Source organism: Bos taurus, chromosome 23, assembly GCF_002263795.3.
Source record: "Bos taurus isolate L1 Dominette 01449 registration number 42190680 breed Hereford chromosome 23, ARS-UCD2.0, whole genome shotgun sequence".
Lineage (NCBI taxonomy): Eukaryota > Metazoa > Chordata > Mammalia > Artiodactyla > Bovidae > Bos > Bos taurus.
Window position 1 is genome coordinate 11,108,640 of NC_037350.1, and position 14,882 is coordinate 11,123,521.

At 43.5% G+C, this 14,882-nt stretch overlaps 1 protein-coding gene across 1 annotated transcript; it reads right to left on the minus strand.

Moving 5' to 3' along the window:
- Positions 1 to 432: 432 nt before the first annotated feature.
- Positions 433 to 1,231, minus strand: TMEM217B (transmembrane protein 217B). The gene has a single exon (XM_059880548.1). It carries the CDS (start codon positions 1,229 to 1,231, stop codon positions 677 to 679), a length of 555 nt encoding a protein of 184 aa, XP_059736531.1. The 3' UTR covers positions 433 to 676.
- Positions 1,232 to 14,882: the final 13,651 nt, after the last annotated feature.

Consider the following 14,882-nt stretch of genomic DNA (forward strand, 5'->3'; position numbering starts at 1 on the left):
TTACGAACCAACATGAGGAACTGCTTTTTGAACACCATGAGGAAAGCAGAGTGATGCATGAAGCTGGAAAGGGGTTTACAGTTATACTCAGGAGTAAAATGAGGCTGCAAATTACTGCAAATCTTTGATATGGTGGCCACAAGCCCGCCACCTATGGCTCTTGCAATGGAACCTAACTGAAGTGGAATAAAATTTTAAATTTGATTCCTGGATCTTAATAGCCACATCCCAACTGCTCAACAGCCACATGTGACCAGTGGACAGCACTGACATCCAACAGTCACATCAGCACAGATTTTTCTATCGAGCAGCACTGCTCATAGAGGACTCAGCAGAACTAGGCATCGGTGGGGCAATCCATAAGAGAAAAGTTAGAAACTAAGTCTATGCAGAGAGCAGGGTACCAAGAGAGACCACAGCATACACCAAAGAGATGATTAAACAAGCACAGAGGCGGTCTTCAGTTAAAGGCCAAAACAAGTCACAAACACACACATGTACAGTAATTGATCCACGCAATCCTCCCTTCCTCCACCCGGCCCCCCAAGAGCCATTCTTAAGCACTTAAAACTCAAGAACTCTGAAAAGGCAAGCAGAATCAACCCCAGGCAGGCAGGGAAGTGGGAGCCATCGCTGGGGAGTGCTGTTGCCCTCTCTTCCTTCTTCCTGGCACGGTTCAGTTCAGCTTGCAGTACAAGCTTCCCATCCCGACGGGTGGCCACGACTCGACTGTGCTGATGCTAGAGCGTCTGCGTTGGCCAATCTTGCTTACAGCCCTGGGGTCCTTGAAGACGGAGTATCCGTACTTGGTGACGAAGGGCAGGCAGAACAAGTACAGGAGCATCCGCGAGATCTGGAAGATCAAGTGCAGGTACCCCAGCTCCTTGAACTGCTCTTTGATGGCCATGTTGGTGAGCAGGATGATGGAGAGGCTGAGCAGCTCATAGATGATAATCCACACGCTGTAGCAGAGCATGCCCATGTAGTTGCTGGTGTGGATGCAGTAGAGGAACAAGGAGCAGACCAGAAGGGTGACGGTGGACAGGCTAATGCCGATGTTCTTCTTGTAGGTCACAACCCAAGAGACCAGCTCAGACTTGGTCTTCTGGTAGACGCTGAACCTCTCTTCATAGCCAAAGAAGGCAAACTCATTCATTTCAAAGATGAGGAACTGGATGGTGTTGAGGAAACAGAAGGTGCCTATCACAATGGAGTACTTCCTGTCATTCATTTTATACTCGTTTTACCAGAGACATTGGCTGCAGGGAAAAAAAAAATGTGAAGATACCCGATGAGAAGGCAGAGCTGGCCTGGGGCAAAGCCTCAAGCCACTAGATGTAAATGGAAGAGCTAACAGCAATAGTGATGGATGAACAAGCAACAGGCTGGAAGTCGAGGCACATGGGCTCTGGCCTCGTTAGCTAAAGGGGAGCACATCCTTGGGAAGTGGGGGCGTCATTGACCTGGGATACTCCTTGGGAAGCTCTGCTGTTCCAGTGGCAGTTGTGCTTTAAGGTGGCATAAAGGGTACTCCTTTTGGTGTCAGGCTTGTGGGAATTAGGAAGCTCCTCTGTGGCTCAGATCGTGAACTCCTTATGGCCAAATCCAGACTTAAATTAAGTAGGGAAGTAGGGAAAACCACTAGACCATTCAGGTATGACCTAAATCAAATTCCTTATGATTATACAGTGGAAGTGAAAAATAGATTCAAGGGATTAGATCTGATAGAGTGCCTGAAGAACTATGGCTGGAGGTTCATGACATTGTACAGGAGGCAATGATCAAGACCATCCCCAAGAAAAAGAAATGCAAAGAGGCAAAATGGTTATCTGAGGAGGCCTTACAAATAGCTATGAAAAGAAGAGAAGTGAAAGGCAAAGGAGAAAAGGAAAGAAATACCCATTTGAATGCAGAGTTCCAAAGAATAGCAAAGAGAGATAAGAAAGCCTTCCTCAGTGATCAATGCAAAGAAATAGAGGAAAACAATAGAATGGGAAAGACTAGAGATCTCATCAAGAAAATTAGAAATACCAAGGAAACTTTTCATGCAAAGATGGGCTTGATAAAGGACAGAAATGGTATGGACCTAACAGAAGCAGAAGCTATTAAGAAGAGGTGGCAAGAATACACAGAACTGTACAAAAAAGAGCTTCACGACCCAGATTATCATGATGGTGTGATCACTCACCTAGAGCCAGACATTCTGGAATGCAAAGTCAAGTGGGCCTTAGGAAGCATCACTATGAACAAAGCTAGTGAAGGTGATGGAATTCCAGTTGAGCTATTTCATATCCTAAAAGAAGATACTGTGAAAGTGCTGCACTCAATATGCCAGCAAATTTGGAAAATTTAGCAGTGGCCACAGGACTGGAAAAGGTCAGTTTTCATCCCAATCCCAAAGAAAGGCAATGCCAAAGAATGCTCAAACTACCGCACAATTGCACTCATCTCACATGCTAGCAAAGTAAGGCTCAAAATTCTCCAAGCCAGGCTTCAGCAATACGTGAACCGTGAACTTCCAGATGTTCAAGCTAGTTTTAGAAAAGGCAGAGGAACCAGAGATCAAATTGCCAACATCCGCTGGATCATGGAAAAAGCAAGAGAGTTCCAGAAAAACATCTGCTGCTGCTGCTGCTAAGTCACTTCAGTTGTGTCCAACTCTGTGCGACCCCATAGACGGCAGCCCACCAGGCTCCCCCATCCCTGGGATTCTCCAGGCAAGAACACTGGAGTGGGTTGCCATTTCCTTCTCCAGTGCATGAAAGTGAAAAGTGAAAGTTAAGTCGCTCAGTTGTGTCCGACTCCTAGCGACCCCATGGACTGCAGCCTACCAGGCCCCTCCGTCCATGGGATTTTCCAGGCAAGAGCACTGGAGTGGGTTGCCATTGCCTTCTCTGAGAAAAACATCTACTTCTGCTTTATTGACTATGCCAAAGCCTTTGACTGTGTGGATCACAACTTGAACTGTGGAAAATTCTGAAAGAGATGGGAATATCAGACCATCTGACCTGCCTCCTGAGAAATCTGTATGCAAGTCAAGAAGCAACAGTTAGAACTGGACATGGAACAACAGACTGGTTCCAAATCGGGAAAGGAGTATGTCAAGGCTATATACTGTCACCCTGCTTATTTAACTTATATGCAGAGTACATCATGAGAAATGCTGGACTGGATGAAGCACAAGCTGGAATCAAGATTGCCGGGAGAAGTATCAATAACCTCAGATATGCAGATAACACCACCCTTATGGCAGAAAGTGAAGAAGAACTAAAGAGTCTCTTGATGAAAGTGAGAGTGGAAAAGTTGGCTTAAAACTCAACATTCAGAACACTATGATCATAGCAGCTGGTCCCATCACTTCATGACAAATAAATTGGGAAACAGTGGAAACAGTGACAGACTTTATTTTTATGAGCTCCAAAATCACTGCAGATGGTGACTGCAGCCATGAAATTAAAAGACGCTTACTCTTTGGAAGAAAAGTTATGACCAACCTAGACAGCATATTAAAAAGCAGAGACATTACTTTGCCAACAAAAGTCCGTCTAGTCAAGGCTATGGTTTTTCCAGTGGTCATGTATGGATGTGAGAGTTGGACTGTAAAAAGAGCTGAGCACCGAAGGATTGATGCTTTTGAACTGTGGTGTTGGAGAAGACTCTTGAGAGTCCCTTGGACTGCAAGGAGATCCAACCAGTCCATCCTAAAGGAAATCAGTCCTGAATATTCATTGGAAGGAGTGATGCTGAAGCTGAAACTCCAATACTTTGGCCACCTGATGTGAAGAACTGACTCATTTGAAAAGACCCTGATGCTGGGAAAGATTGAAGGCAGGAGCAGAATGGGACGACAGAGGATGAGATGGCTGGATGGCATCACCCACTCGATGGACATGAGTTTGAGTAAACTCCAGGTGTTGGTGATGGAGAGGGAGGCCTGCCATGCTGCAGTCCATGGGGTTGCAAAGAGTTGGACACGACTGAGAGACTGAACTGGAGTATCTAGAATAAAGATAGATGGATTTCCCTGCTGGTACAATGGTTAAGAATCTGCCTGCCAATGCAGGGGACACAGGTTCGATCCCTGGTCCAGGAAGGTTCTACATGCTGCAGGGCCACTAAGTCCTCGAGCCACAACTACTGAGCCCACATGCAGCAACTATTGAAGCCCATGCACTCTACAGCCCATGCTCCCCAACAAGAGAAGCCCCTGCAATGAGAAGCCTGTATATCGCACCTACAGGGTAGCCCCTGGTTGCACAGCTAGAGAAAACCTGTGTGCAGCAGCAAAGACGAGGGCAGTCAAAAGTAAATAAATACATAAATTTTTTAAATGGAATATTGGAAGAGTCAGTTCTGGGCTTCTCTCTGGGATATTTGTTTCTCTGAAAATAAATAAAATTTTCTCAGGATGGAACTTCCCTGGTGGTCCAGTGGTTAAGAATCTGCCTGCCAATGCAGCGGATACAGGTTCGATCCTTGGTCCAGGAGGATTCCACATGGTGCAGGGTAACTAAACCCATGCATCCAGAGCCCCGCCCTCTGCCACAGGAGAAGCCACGGGCAGCACAGAGAAGAGGAGCCTCTGCTCACCGCAGCTAGAGAAAAGCCCACGTGGAGTTAATGAAGACCCACCACAGCCAAAAATAAATAGATTAAAAACATTTTTTTCTCAGGAAACCAGCCTGGCTCTTCAAGAGCCTGGAATCACCCCCTGACCTTCTCCTGGGCATCCACTTCTTTTTGTCCAAGCCCTTAGAAATGGCATTTCCCAGCTTTACTCCTTGGGTCTGACCCAGAATCATCCCAAGTCACAGGATTCCTCTAGCAGTAAGTAGAATGGGGAGATGGTTGACGGATGCAAGGCTGACTATCTTGTCTGCCCAGGTGGAAGGTGCCACAGCAGTAAGCCAGGCAATGTAAGCAGGCAGACCCCCCCGCCTGTGAGACCTGAACTCTAGGGGCTGCCCCCAGCCAGGGTGGAGGTGACCAGCACCCACACAGACCTGCTGAGGGTGTTTATGGCAGAGGACCCTGGAGCAAACACCCCTCCCTGCTGGAATTGCCTTCTTAGCAGCTTCCAGTTTGGAGAACTCGAGAGCAAAGTTGCCTCTCCTCACTCACCACACTGGCCAGCTACCACTGTGAGGGTAGAAGTCACGGGGACGAGTCACACGCGAGGGGAACGTGGGCAGGCCTCTGACTGGTGTGTTGCCAGTGAGGGACAGCCAGGTGGAAGGCGGCAGGGCTTCTTTATAAGATGATTGGACAGGGCTCCTCCTCAGTCCTGTCAGAGCAGAGATGTGCTGCCAGTCACCTCCCTCCAGCCGTCTGCTCCTCACTCACCCCATCAATCCCAAATATTCTTTTTTTGGGTCAGTGCAATTGCTTTATTGCTATGGTAAAATATACATAGGGCTTCCCAGGCGGTGCAGTGGTAAAGACTTCACCTGCCAAGCAGGAGATGTGGGTTTGATCCCTGGGTCGGGAAGATCCCCTGGAGAAGGAAATGGCAACCCACTCCAGGATTCTTGCCTGGAGAATCCCATGGACAGAACAGCCTAGTGGGCTACAGTCCATGGGGTCGCAGAAGAGTTAGGCCTGACTTAGCTGCTAATCAACAACACCAAAATATACATAACATAAACCCAATGGCATTAAGCACATTCAAACTGCTAGGCAGCAGTCATCACCACCCACCTCGACCTTTTCATATCCTCCAAGAAAAAACCCTGTACTCATCGAACACTAGTTTTTCCTCCCTCCTCGCTCCCCAGCCCGTTAATTCTACTTTCTGTCTCTATAAATTTGACTACCTCCAAGGTCCCTGTATAAATGGAATCATACAGTATTTGTCCTTTGGGGTCTGGCTTACTTCACAGCATAGTATTTTCTTCTTTATTATTATCTTTTTAATTTATTGGAGTATAGTGGATAAGAACCTACCTTCCAATGCGGGAGACTTAATAAGAGATGCAGGTTTGATCCCTGGGTTGGAAAGATCCCCTGGAGGAGGGCATGGCAACCTACTCCAGTATTCCTGCCTGAAGAATCCCATGGACAGAGGAGCCTGGCGGGCTATGGTTCATAGGGTCACAAAGAGTCGGACACGAGTGAAGCGACTTAGCACATAGTTGATTTATGATGTTGTGCTAGTTTCTGCTATACAGCAAAGCGAATCAGTATATATATATATATACATACACATACATCCACTGCTTTTTAACTTCTTTTCCATATAGGTCATTTCGGGTATTGAGTAGAGTTCCCTGTGCTATACAGTAGATTCTTATTAGTTATTTATTTTATATATAGTAGTCTATATAAGTCAATCCTAACTTCTCAATTTATCCCTTCCCTGACCCAGCATAGTATTTTCAAGGTTTAGTCCAAATATTTTTACACCTTATTCCCCCTTAACCTCCCAACTGCTTGTGACTCCATAGTTTAGGTCTTGAAACACAAATTTCTCACTGTACCCCAGGCCCTGAAGGGCTTCAAGTAGGGCGGGGGAGGCAGTATGCTGGGCGGTGGATAGATGCTCGGATATTTCCCTATCCCCATCAACCAAGCCTCACCTCGTCCCTACTACAGAGCACCTTCCCGAGCATTTAAGACAAATCTTTCTTGCTACTATGGGGACCATGAATCAGAAAGGGGGCAAGAGTGGATGGAAGCAGAGCAGTTGAGAGGCTGTTGAAAGAAATGGGGTGAAGCAAGGCAACAGAGGGGTGTGGGGCTGTGTGTTTGGGACCTAGGGCTGTGGGAGGAGTCTGGAATGAGCACCAGCTGGAGGGTGGCCCCTGCACTAAGGTGGAGAGTGCCGAGGTGGAGGCGAGGCACGCTGAGCGAGGGGGTGGAGAAGATGAGGAGAACAGCTTGGAAAATGGTGGGTTTCAATCCCCTTGCTTAATCACTAAGTCGTGTCTGACTCTCTGCCACCCCATCCACTACAGCACTCCAGGCTTCCCTGTCCTTCACCATCTCCCAAAGTTTGCTCAAACTCATGTCCATTGAGTCGGTGATACATCCAACCATCTCATCCTCTGTTGCCCCCTTTCCTCCTGCCTTCCCAGCATCAGGGTCTTTTTCCAGTGAGTTGCCTCTTCACATCAGGTGGCCAAAGTATTGGAGTTTCAGCTTCAGCATCAGTCCTTCCAATGAATATACAGGGTTGATTTTCTTTAGGATTGACTGGTTTGATCTCCTTGCTGTCCAAGGGACTCTCAAGAGTCTTCTCCAACACCACAGTTCAAAACCATCAATTCTTCAGTGCTCAGCCTTTTTTATGGTCCAGCTCTCACATCCATACATGACTACTGGAAAAACCATAGCTTTGACTCCAGGGACTTTTGTCAACAAAGTGATATCTCTGCTTTTGAATATGCTGTCTAGATTTGTCATAGCTTTTCTTCCAAGAAGCAAGTGTCTTTTAATTTCATGGCTGCAGTCACTGTCTGCAGTGATTTTGGAGCCCCCCAAAATAAAATCTACCACTGTTTCCATTTTTTCCTCCAGCTCTTTGCCATGAGGTGGTAGGACTGGATGCCATGATCTTAGTTTTTTGAATGTTGAGTTTTAAGCCAGCTTTTTCACTCTCCTCTTTCACCATTATCAAAAGGTTCTTTAGTTTCTCTTCGTTTTCTGCCATTAAGAGTGGTATCATCTGCATATCTGAGGTTGTTGATATTTCTCCCATTAATCTTGATTCCAGCTTGTGCTTCATCCAACCCAGCATTTCATATGATGTACTCTGCATAGAAGTTAAATAAGCCGGGTGATAATATATAGCCTTGACATACTTCTTTCCAAATTTTGAACCAGTCTGTTGTTCCATATCCAGTTCTAACTGTTGCTTCTTGACCTAGACAGGTCTATACAATAGCATCAAAAAGAATAAAACACTTAGGGATAAATTTAACCAAGGACGTGAAAGACTACACTGAAAACTAGAGAACATTGCTAGTAGTTATTAAAGAAAATACAAAAATAAATGGAAAAACATACTCCTTAATACTGTTAAGATGACAATACTACCTAAAGATATTTACAGATTCAATGTAATTCCTATTAAAGTCCCAACAGCATTTCTTTTAGGAAATAGAAAAATCCTTTCTAAAATTCATATACAATCTCAAGGGACTCCAAATAACCAAAACATCTCAAAAAAGATGAACAAAGTTGAGGGTGCCACACTTCCTGCTTTCAAAGTATATTACAAAGCTAAATACACTAATCAAATAGTGTGAATTTCTGGCATAAAGGCAGACATAGATACCAATATGACAGAATAGAGAGCCCAGAAATAAATTATTGTGTATATGGTGCTATGGACAAAATTGTGTCTCCTCCCCTAAATTCACGTGTTTAAGCCCTGACCCCCAGTGTGATTATATTTGAAGACAGGGCCTTCAGGGAGGCTGTAAAACTTAAATGTCGTCATGAGAGTAGGGTTCTAACCCAGTAGGATTGGTGTCCTTATGAAAAGAGGGAGAGACACCAGCCAGTGTGCAGAAGGAAAACCGTATGATGACAGAGAGCAGGAGGCTGTCTTCAAGCTGGGAAGAGAACTCACACCAGAAACTGAATTTGCTGGCATCTTGATCATGAATTTATAGCCTCCAGAATTGTGAGAGTAAAGCTCAGTAAATTGTGAGAGTAAAAGTAAATGTCTGTTGTTTAACCCGTGCAGTCTGTAGTATTCTGTTATGGCAGCTTGAGCAGACTAATACATATGGTCAAATGATTTTCAACAGCATTGCAGGACTATTCAACGGGGGAAAGGATAGTCCTTTTCACAAATGGTATTTGAAAAAATCAGATATCCACACAAAAAAGAAGGAAATAGACCCCTGCCTTTACTCCATACATAAAAATTAACTCAAAATCAGTCAAAGGCTTAAATGTAAGAGTTAAAACTATGAAACTTAAAAAGAAAAGCATTAAGGGAAGCTTCATAACATTGGGTTTGGCAATAATTTCTTGAATATAATGCCAAAAGTATAGGGAAAAAAAGGAAAAAAAAATGTATATATATTAATGGGATCACACCAAAATGAAAAACTTCTATGCATGAAAGAACACATCAATAGAGTGAAAAGGCAACCCAAAGAACAGGAGAAAATATTTGCAAATCAAATATACGATAAATAAGAATATATAAAGAACTTCTATAAGCCAACAATGATGTAAATAATGACCAAAAATAGGCAAAGGACTTGAATAGACATTTCTACAAAGATATACAAGGACTAATAAACACATGAAAAAATGCTCAACATCCCTAAACATTAGGGAAATGCAAATTAAAAAATACAATGAGATACCACCTAATACCCATTAGAGTAGTTACTATCAAAAACTCAAAATAATAAGTGCTGGGGAAGATTAGGAGAAATTAGAACCTTTGTGCACTATTGGCGGGGGGATGCACCACTGTGGTGGAAAACAGGATGGTGGTTCCTCTAAAAATGAAACATAGAATTATCATATGCACTTCTGAGGCTATTCCCACCAAAAGCAGAGATTCTAACAGATATTTGTACACCAACATTCATAGAAGCACTAGTCACAATAGCCAAAAGGTGGAAACAACCCCAATACCCATCAATGAATGAATGGATAAATAAAATGTGGTGTAAACATATAATAATAATGTTGTTTAGTTGCTGCTGCTGCTGCTGCTAAGTCGCTTCAGTCGTGTCCGACTCTGTGCGACCCCATAGATGGCAGCCCACCAGGCTCCCTCGTCCCTAGGATTCTCCAGGCAAGAGTACTGGAGTGGGGTGCCATTGCCTTCTCCGGTTTAGTTGCTAAGTCACGTCTAACTCTTTGCAATCCCATAAACTATAGTCAGCCAGGCTCCTCTGTCCATGGGATTTCCCAGGCAAGAATACTGGAGAGGGTTTCCATTTCCTTCTCCAGAGTATCTTCCCAACCCGGGGATCAAACTTGCATCTTCTGCAGTGATCAAGCAGAATCTTTACCGCTGAGCCACCAGGGAAGCCCAGTGGAATATTCGGTTCAGTTCAGTTGCTCAGTTGTGTCCAACTCTTTGCGACCCCATGAATCGCAGCACACCAGGCCTCCCTGTCCATCACCAACTCCTGGAGTTCACTCAGACTCATGTCCATCTAGTCAGTGATGCCATCCAGCCATTTCATCCTCTGTCGTCCCCTTCTCCTCCTGCTCCCAATCCCTCCCAGCATCAGAATCTCTTCCAAGGAGTCAACTCTTCACATGAGGTGGCCAAAGTACTGGAGTTTCAGCTTCAGCATCATTCCTTCCAAAGAAATTCCAGGGCTGATCTCCTTCAGAATGGACTGGTTGGATCTCCTTGCAGTCCAAGGGACTCTCAAGAGTCTTCTTCATCACCACAGTTCAAAAGCATCAATTCTTCAGCGCTCAGCTTTCTTTATAGTCCAACTCTCACATCCATACATGACCACAGGAAAAACCATAGCCTTCACTAGATGGACCTTTGTTGGCAAAGTAATGTCTCTGCTTTTTAATATGCTATCTAGGTTGGTCATAACTTTCCTTCCAAGGAGTAAGCGTCTTTTAATTTCATGGCTGCAGTCACCATCTGCAGTGATTTTGGAGCCCCCCAAAATAAAGTCTGACACTGTTTCCATTGTTTCCTCATCTATTTCCCATGAAGTGATGGGACCAGATGCCATGATCTTTGTTTTCTGAATGTTGAGCTTTAAGTCAATTTTTCACTCTCCACTTTCACTTTCATCAAGAGGCTCTTTAGTTCTTCTTCACTTTCTGCCATAAGGGTGGTGTCATCTGCATATCTGAGGTTACTGATATTTCTCCTGGCAATCTTGATTTCAGCTTCTGCTTCTTCCAGCCCAGCGTTTCTCATGATGTACTCTGCATATAAGTTAAATAAGCAGGGTGACAGTATACAGCCTTGATGTACTCCTTTCCTGATTTGGAACCAGTCTTTTGTTCCATGTCTAGTTCTAACTGTTGCTTCTTGACCTGCATAGATTTCTCAGGAGGCAGGCCAGGTAGTCTGATATTCCCATCTTTTTCAGAATTTTCCACAGGCAAAGTTGTGATCCACACAGTCAAAGGCTTTGGCATAGTCAATAAAGCAGAAGTAGATGTTTTTCTGGAACTCTCTTGCTTTTTCCATGATCCAGCAGGTGTTGGCAATATGATCTCTGGTTCCTCTGCCTTTTCTAAAACCAGCTTGAACATCAGGAGGTTCATGGTTCACGTATTGCTGAAGCCTGGCTTGGAGAATTTTGAGCATGACTTTACTAGTGTGTGAGATGAGAAGGCAATTCTGACCCTGCTACAACAATGGATGGAATTTGAGGACAACCATAGTCAGAGAAGCAGTTTTCACAATAGTCAAAGAGTAGAAGCAATATAAATGTCCATCAACAGAGACATGGATAAAGATGTGGAATATATATAATAATATATACAATAATAATATATATAATAGTATTCCTATATATAGGAATATGATTATGCTCAGCCATTTAAAAATAATGAAATTTTGTCATTTGCAACAACATGGATAGACCTGGAGGGTATTATGCTTAGTGAAATCAGAGAGAGAAAAATACTCCATGTTATCATTTATATGTGGAAAATAAAAAATAAACTAGTGAATATAATAAAAAAATGAGCAAAAATTTGAACAGACCCTTACCAAAATAGATATAAGGATGTTAAATAAGCACACAAAAAGATGCTCAACATTATTTGTTATTAGAGAGATGCAAGTTAAAAGCACAATGAAATTCCTATTAGAAGGGCTAAAATGAAAATCTTACTGTCTGTATCAAGTACTGGCAAGGATGTGGAGAAACTGGAATTCTCATACGCAACCAATGGAAATTTATTAGTAAAACGGTACAGCCCCTCTGAAAAAAGAGTGCTAGTTTCTTAAAAAGTTAAAATGATATTTGTGTGCATGCTAAAAAAGATGTCATTTTCAATATAGAGGAGTGGAATGCAAAAGTAGAAAGTCAAGAAATACCTGGAGTAACAGGCAAATTTGGCCTTGGAGTACAGAATGAAGCAGGGCAAAGGCTCATAGAGTTTTGCCAAGAGAACACACTGATCATCGCAAACACCCTCTTCCAACAACACAAAAGATTCTACACATGTACATCACCGGATGGTCGACACCGAAATCAGATTGATTATATTCTTTGCAGCCAAAGATGGAGAAGTTCTATACAGTCAGCCAAAACAAGACCGGGAGCTGACTGTGGCTCAGATCATGAACTCCTTATTGCCAAATTCAGACTTAAATTGAAGAAAGTAGGGAAACCACTAGACCATTCAGGTATGACCTAAATCAAATCCCTTACGATTATACAGTGGAAGTGAGAAATAGATTCAAGGGATTAGATCTGATAGACAGAGTGCCTGAAGAACTATGGATGGAGGTTCATGATATTGTACAGGAGGCAATGATCAAGACCATCCCCAAGAAAAAGAAATGCAAAGAGGCAAAATGGTTATCTGAGGAGGCCTTACAAATAGTTATGAAAAGAAGAGAAGCAAAAGGAAAAGGAGAAAAGGAAAGATATACCTATTTGAATGCAGAGTTCCAAAGAATAGCAAGGAGAGATAAGAAAGCCTTCCTCAGTGATCAATGCAAAGAAATAGAGGAAAACAATAGAATGGCAAGGACTAGAGATCTCCTCAAGAAAATTAGAAATACCAAGGAAACTTTTCATGCAAAAATGGGCACAATAAAGGACAGAAATGGTATGAACCTAACAGAAGCAGAAGACATTAAGAATAGGTGGCAAGAATACACAGAACTATACAAAAAAGATCTTCACGACCCAGATTATCATGATGGTGTGATCACTCACCTAGAGCCAGACATCCTGGAATGCAAAGTCAAGTGGGCCTTAGGAAGCATCACTATGAACAAAGCTAGTGGAGGTGATGGAATTCCAGTTGAGCTATTTCACATCCTGAAAGATGATACTGTGAAAGTGCTGCACTCAATACGCCAGCAAATTTGGAAAATTTAGCAGTGGCCACAGGACTGGAAAAGGTCAGTTTTCATTTGATTCCCAAAGAAAGGCAATGCCAAAGAATGCTCGAACTACCGCACAATTCCACTCATCTCACACGCTAGCAGAGTAATGCTCAAAATTCTCCAAGCCAGGCTTCAACAGTACATGAACTGTGAACTTCCAGATGTTCAAGCTGGTTTTAGAAAAGGCAGAGGAACCAGAGATCATATTGCCAACACCTGCTGAATCATGGAAAAAGCAAGAGAGTTCCAGAAAAACATCTACTTCTGCTTTATTGACTATGCCAAAGCCTTTGACTGTGTGGATCACAACTTTGCCTGTGGAAAATTCTGAAAAAGATGGGAATATCAGACTACCTAGCCTGCCTCCTGAGAAATCTATGTAGGTCAAGAAGCAACAGTTAGAACTAGACATAGAACAACAGACTGGTTCCAAATCAGGAAAGGAGTATGTCAAGGCTATATACTGTCACCCTGCTTATTTAACTTATATGCAGAGTACATCATGAGAAATGCTGGACTGGATGAAGCACAGCTGGAATCAAGATTGCCAGGAGAAATATCAGTAACCTCAGATATGCAGATGACACCACCCTTATGGCAGAAAGTGAAGAAGAACTAAAGAGCCTCTTGATGAAAGTGAAAAAGGAGAGTGAAAAAGTTGGCTTAAAGCTCAACATTCAGAAAACGAAGATCATAGCAGCTGGTCCGATCACTTCATGATAAATAAATGGGGAAACAGTGGAAACAGTGACAGACTTTATTTTTATGAGCTCCAAAATCACTGCAGATGGTGATTGCAGCCATGAAATTAAAAGACACTTGCTTCTTGGAAGAAAAGTTATGACCAACCTAGATAGCATATTAAAAAGCAGAGACATTACTTTGGCAACAAAGGTCCGTCTAGTCAAGGCTATGGTTTTTCCAGTAGTCATGTATGGATGTGAGAGTTGGACTGTGAAGAAGGCTGAGCACCAAAGAATTGATGCTTTTGAACTGTGGTGTTGGAGAAGACTCTTGAGAGTCCCTTGGACTGCAAGGAAATCCAACCAGTCCATCCTAAAGATGATCAGTCATGAGTGTTCATTGGAAGGACTGATGTTGAAGCTGAAACTCCAATACTTTGGCCACCTGATGGAAAGAACTGACTCATTTGAAAAGACCCTGATGCTGGGAAAATTAAAGGTGGGAGAATGGGACGACAGAGGATGAGATGGTTGGATGGCATCACCAACTCAATGGATATGAGTCTGAGTAAGCTCCGGGAGTTGGTGATGGATAGGGAGGCCTGGCGTGCTGCAGTCCATGGAGTTGCAAAAGAGTCGGACTTGACTGAGCGACTGAACTGAAGTTGCTTCAGTCTCATCTGACTCCTTGCTACCCTATGGACTGTAACCTGCCAGGCTCCTCTGTCCATGGGATTCTCCAGGCAAGAATACTGGAGTGAGTTGCCATGCCCTCCTCCAGGGGATCTTTTGGACCCAGGGATTGAACCCTCGTCTCTAATATCTCCTGCACCGCCAGAGGGTTCTTTACCACTAGCACCACCTTTACTCAAGATGAACGGAATTTTTAAGTCCACACAAAGTTTTATACACAAGTGTTTATACTGTTCTTATTCTTAATTGCCCCAAATTACAAACCATTCTATGTCCTCCAGTGAGCAAATGGATTAACTGTGGTACATTCTTGCCATGGCATACTACTCAGCAATAAAGAAAGAGCTATAGGGACTTCTCCAGTGGTCAGGGGCTAAGACTCCAAGCTCCCAATGCTGGGGGCCTGGGTTCCATCCCTGGTCAGGGAATTAGATCCCATATACAGCATCTAAGAGTTCACATGACATAATTAAAGATCCCAC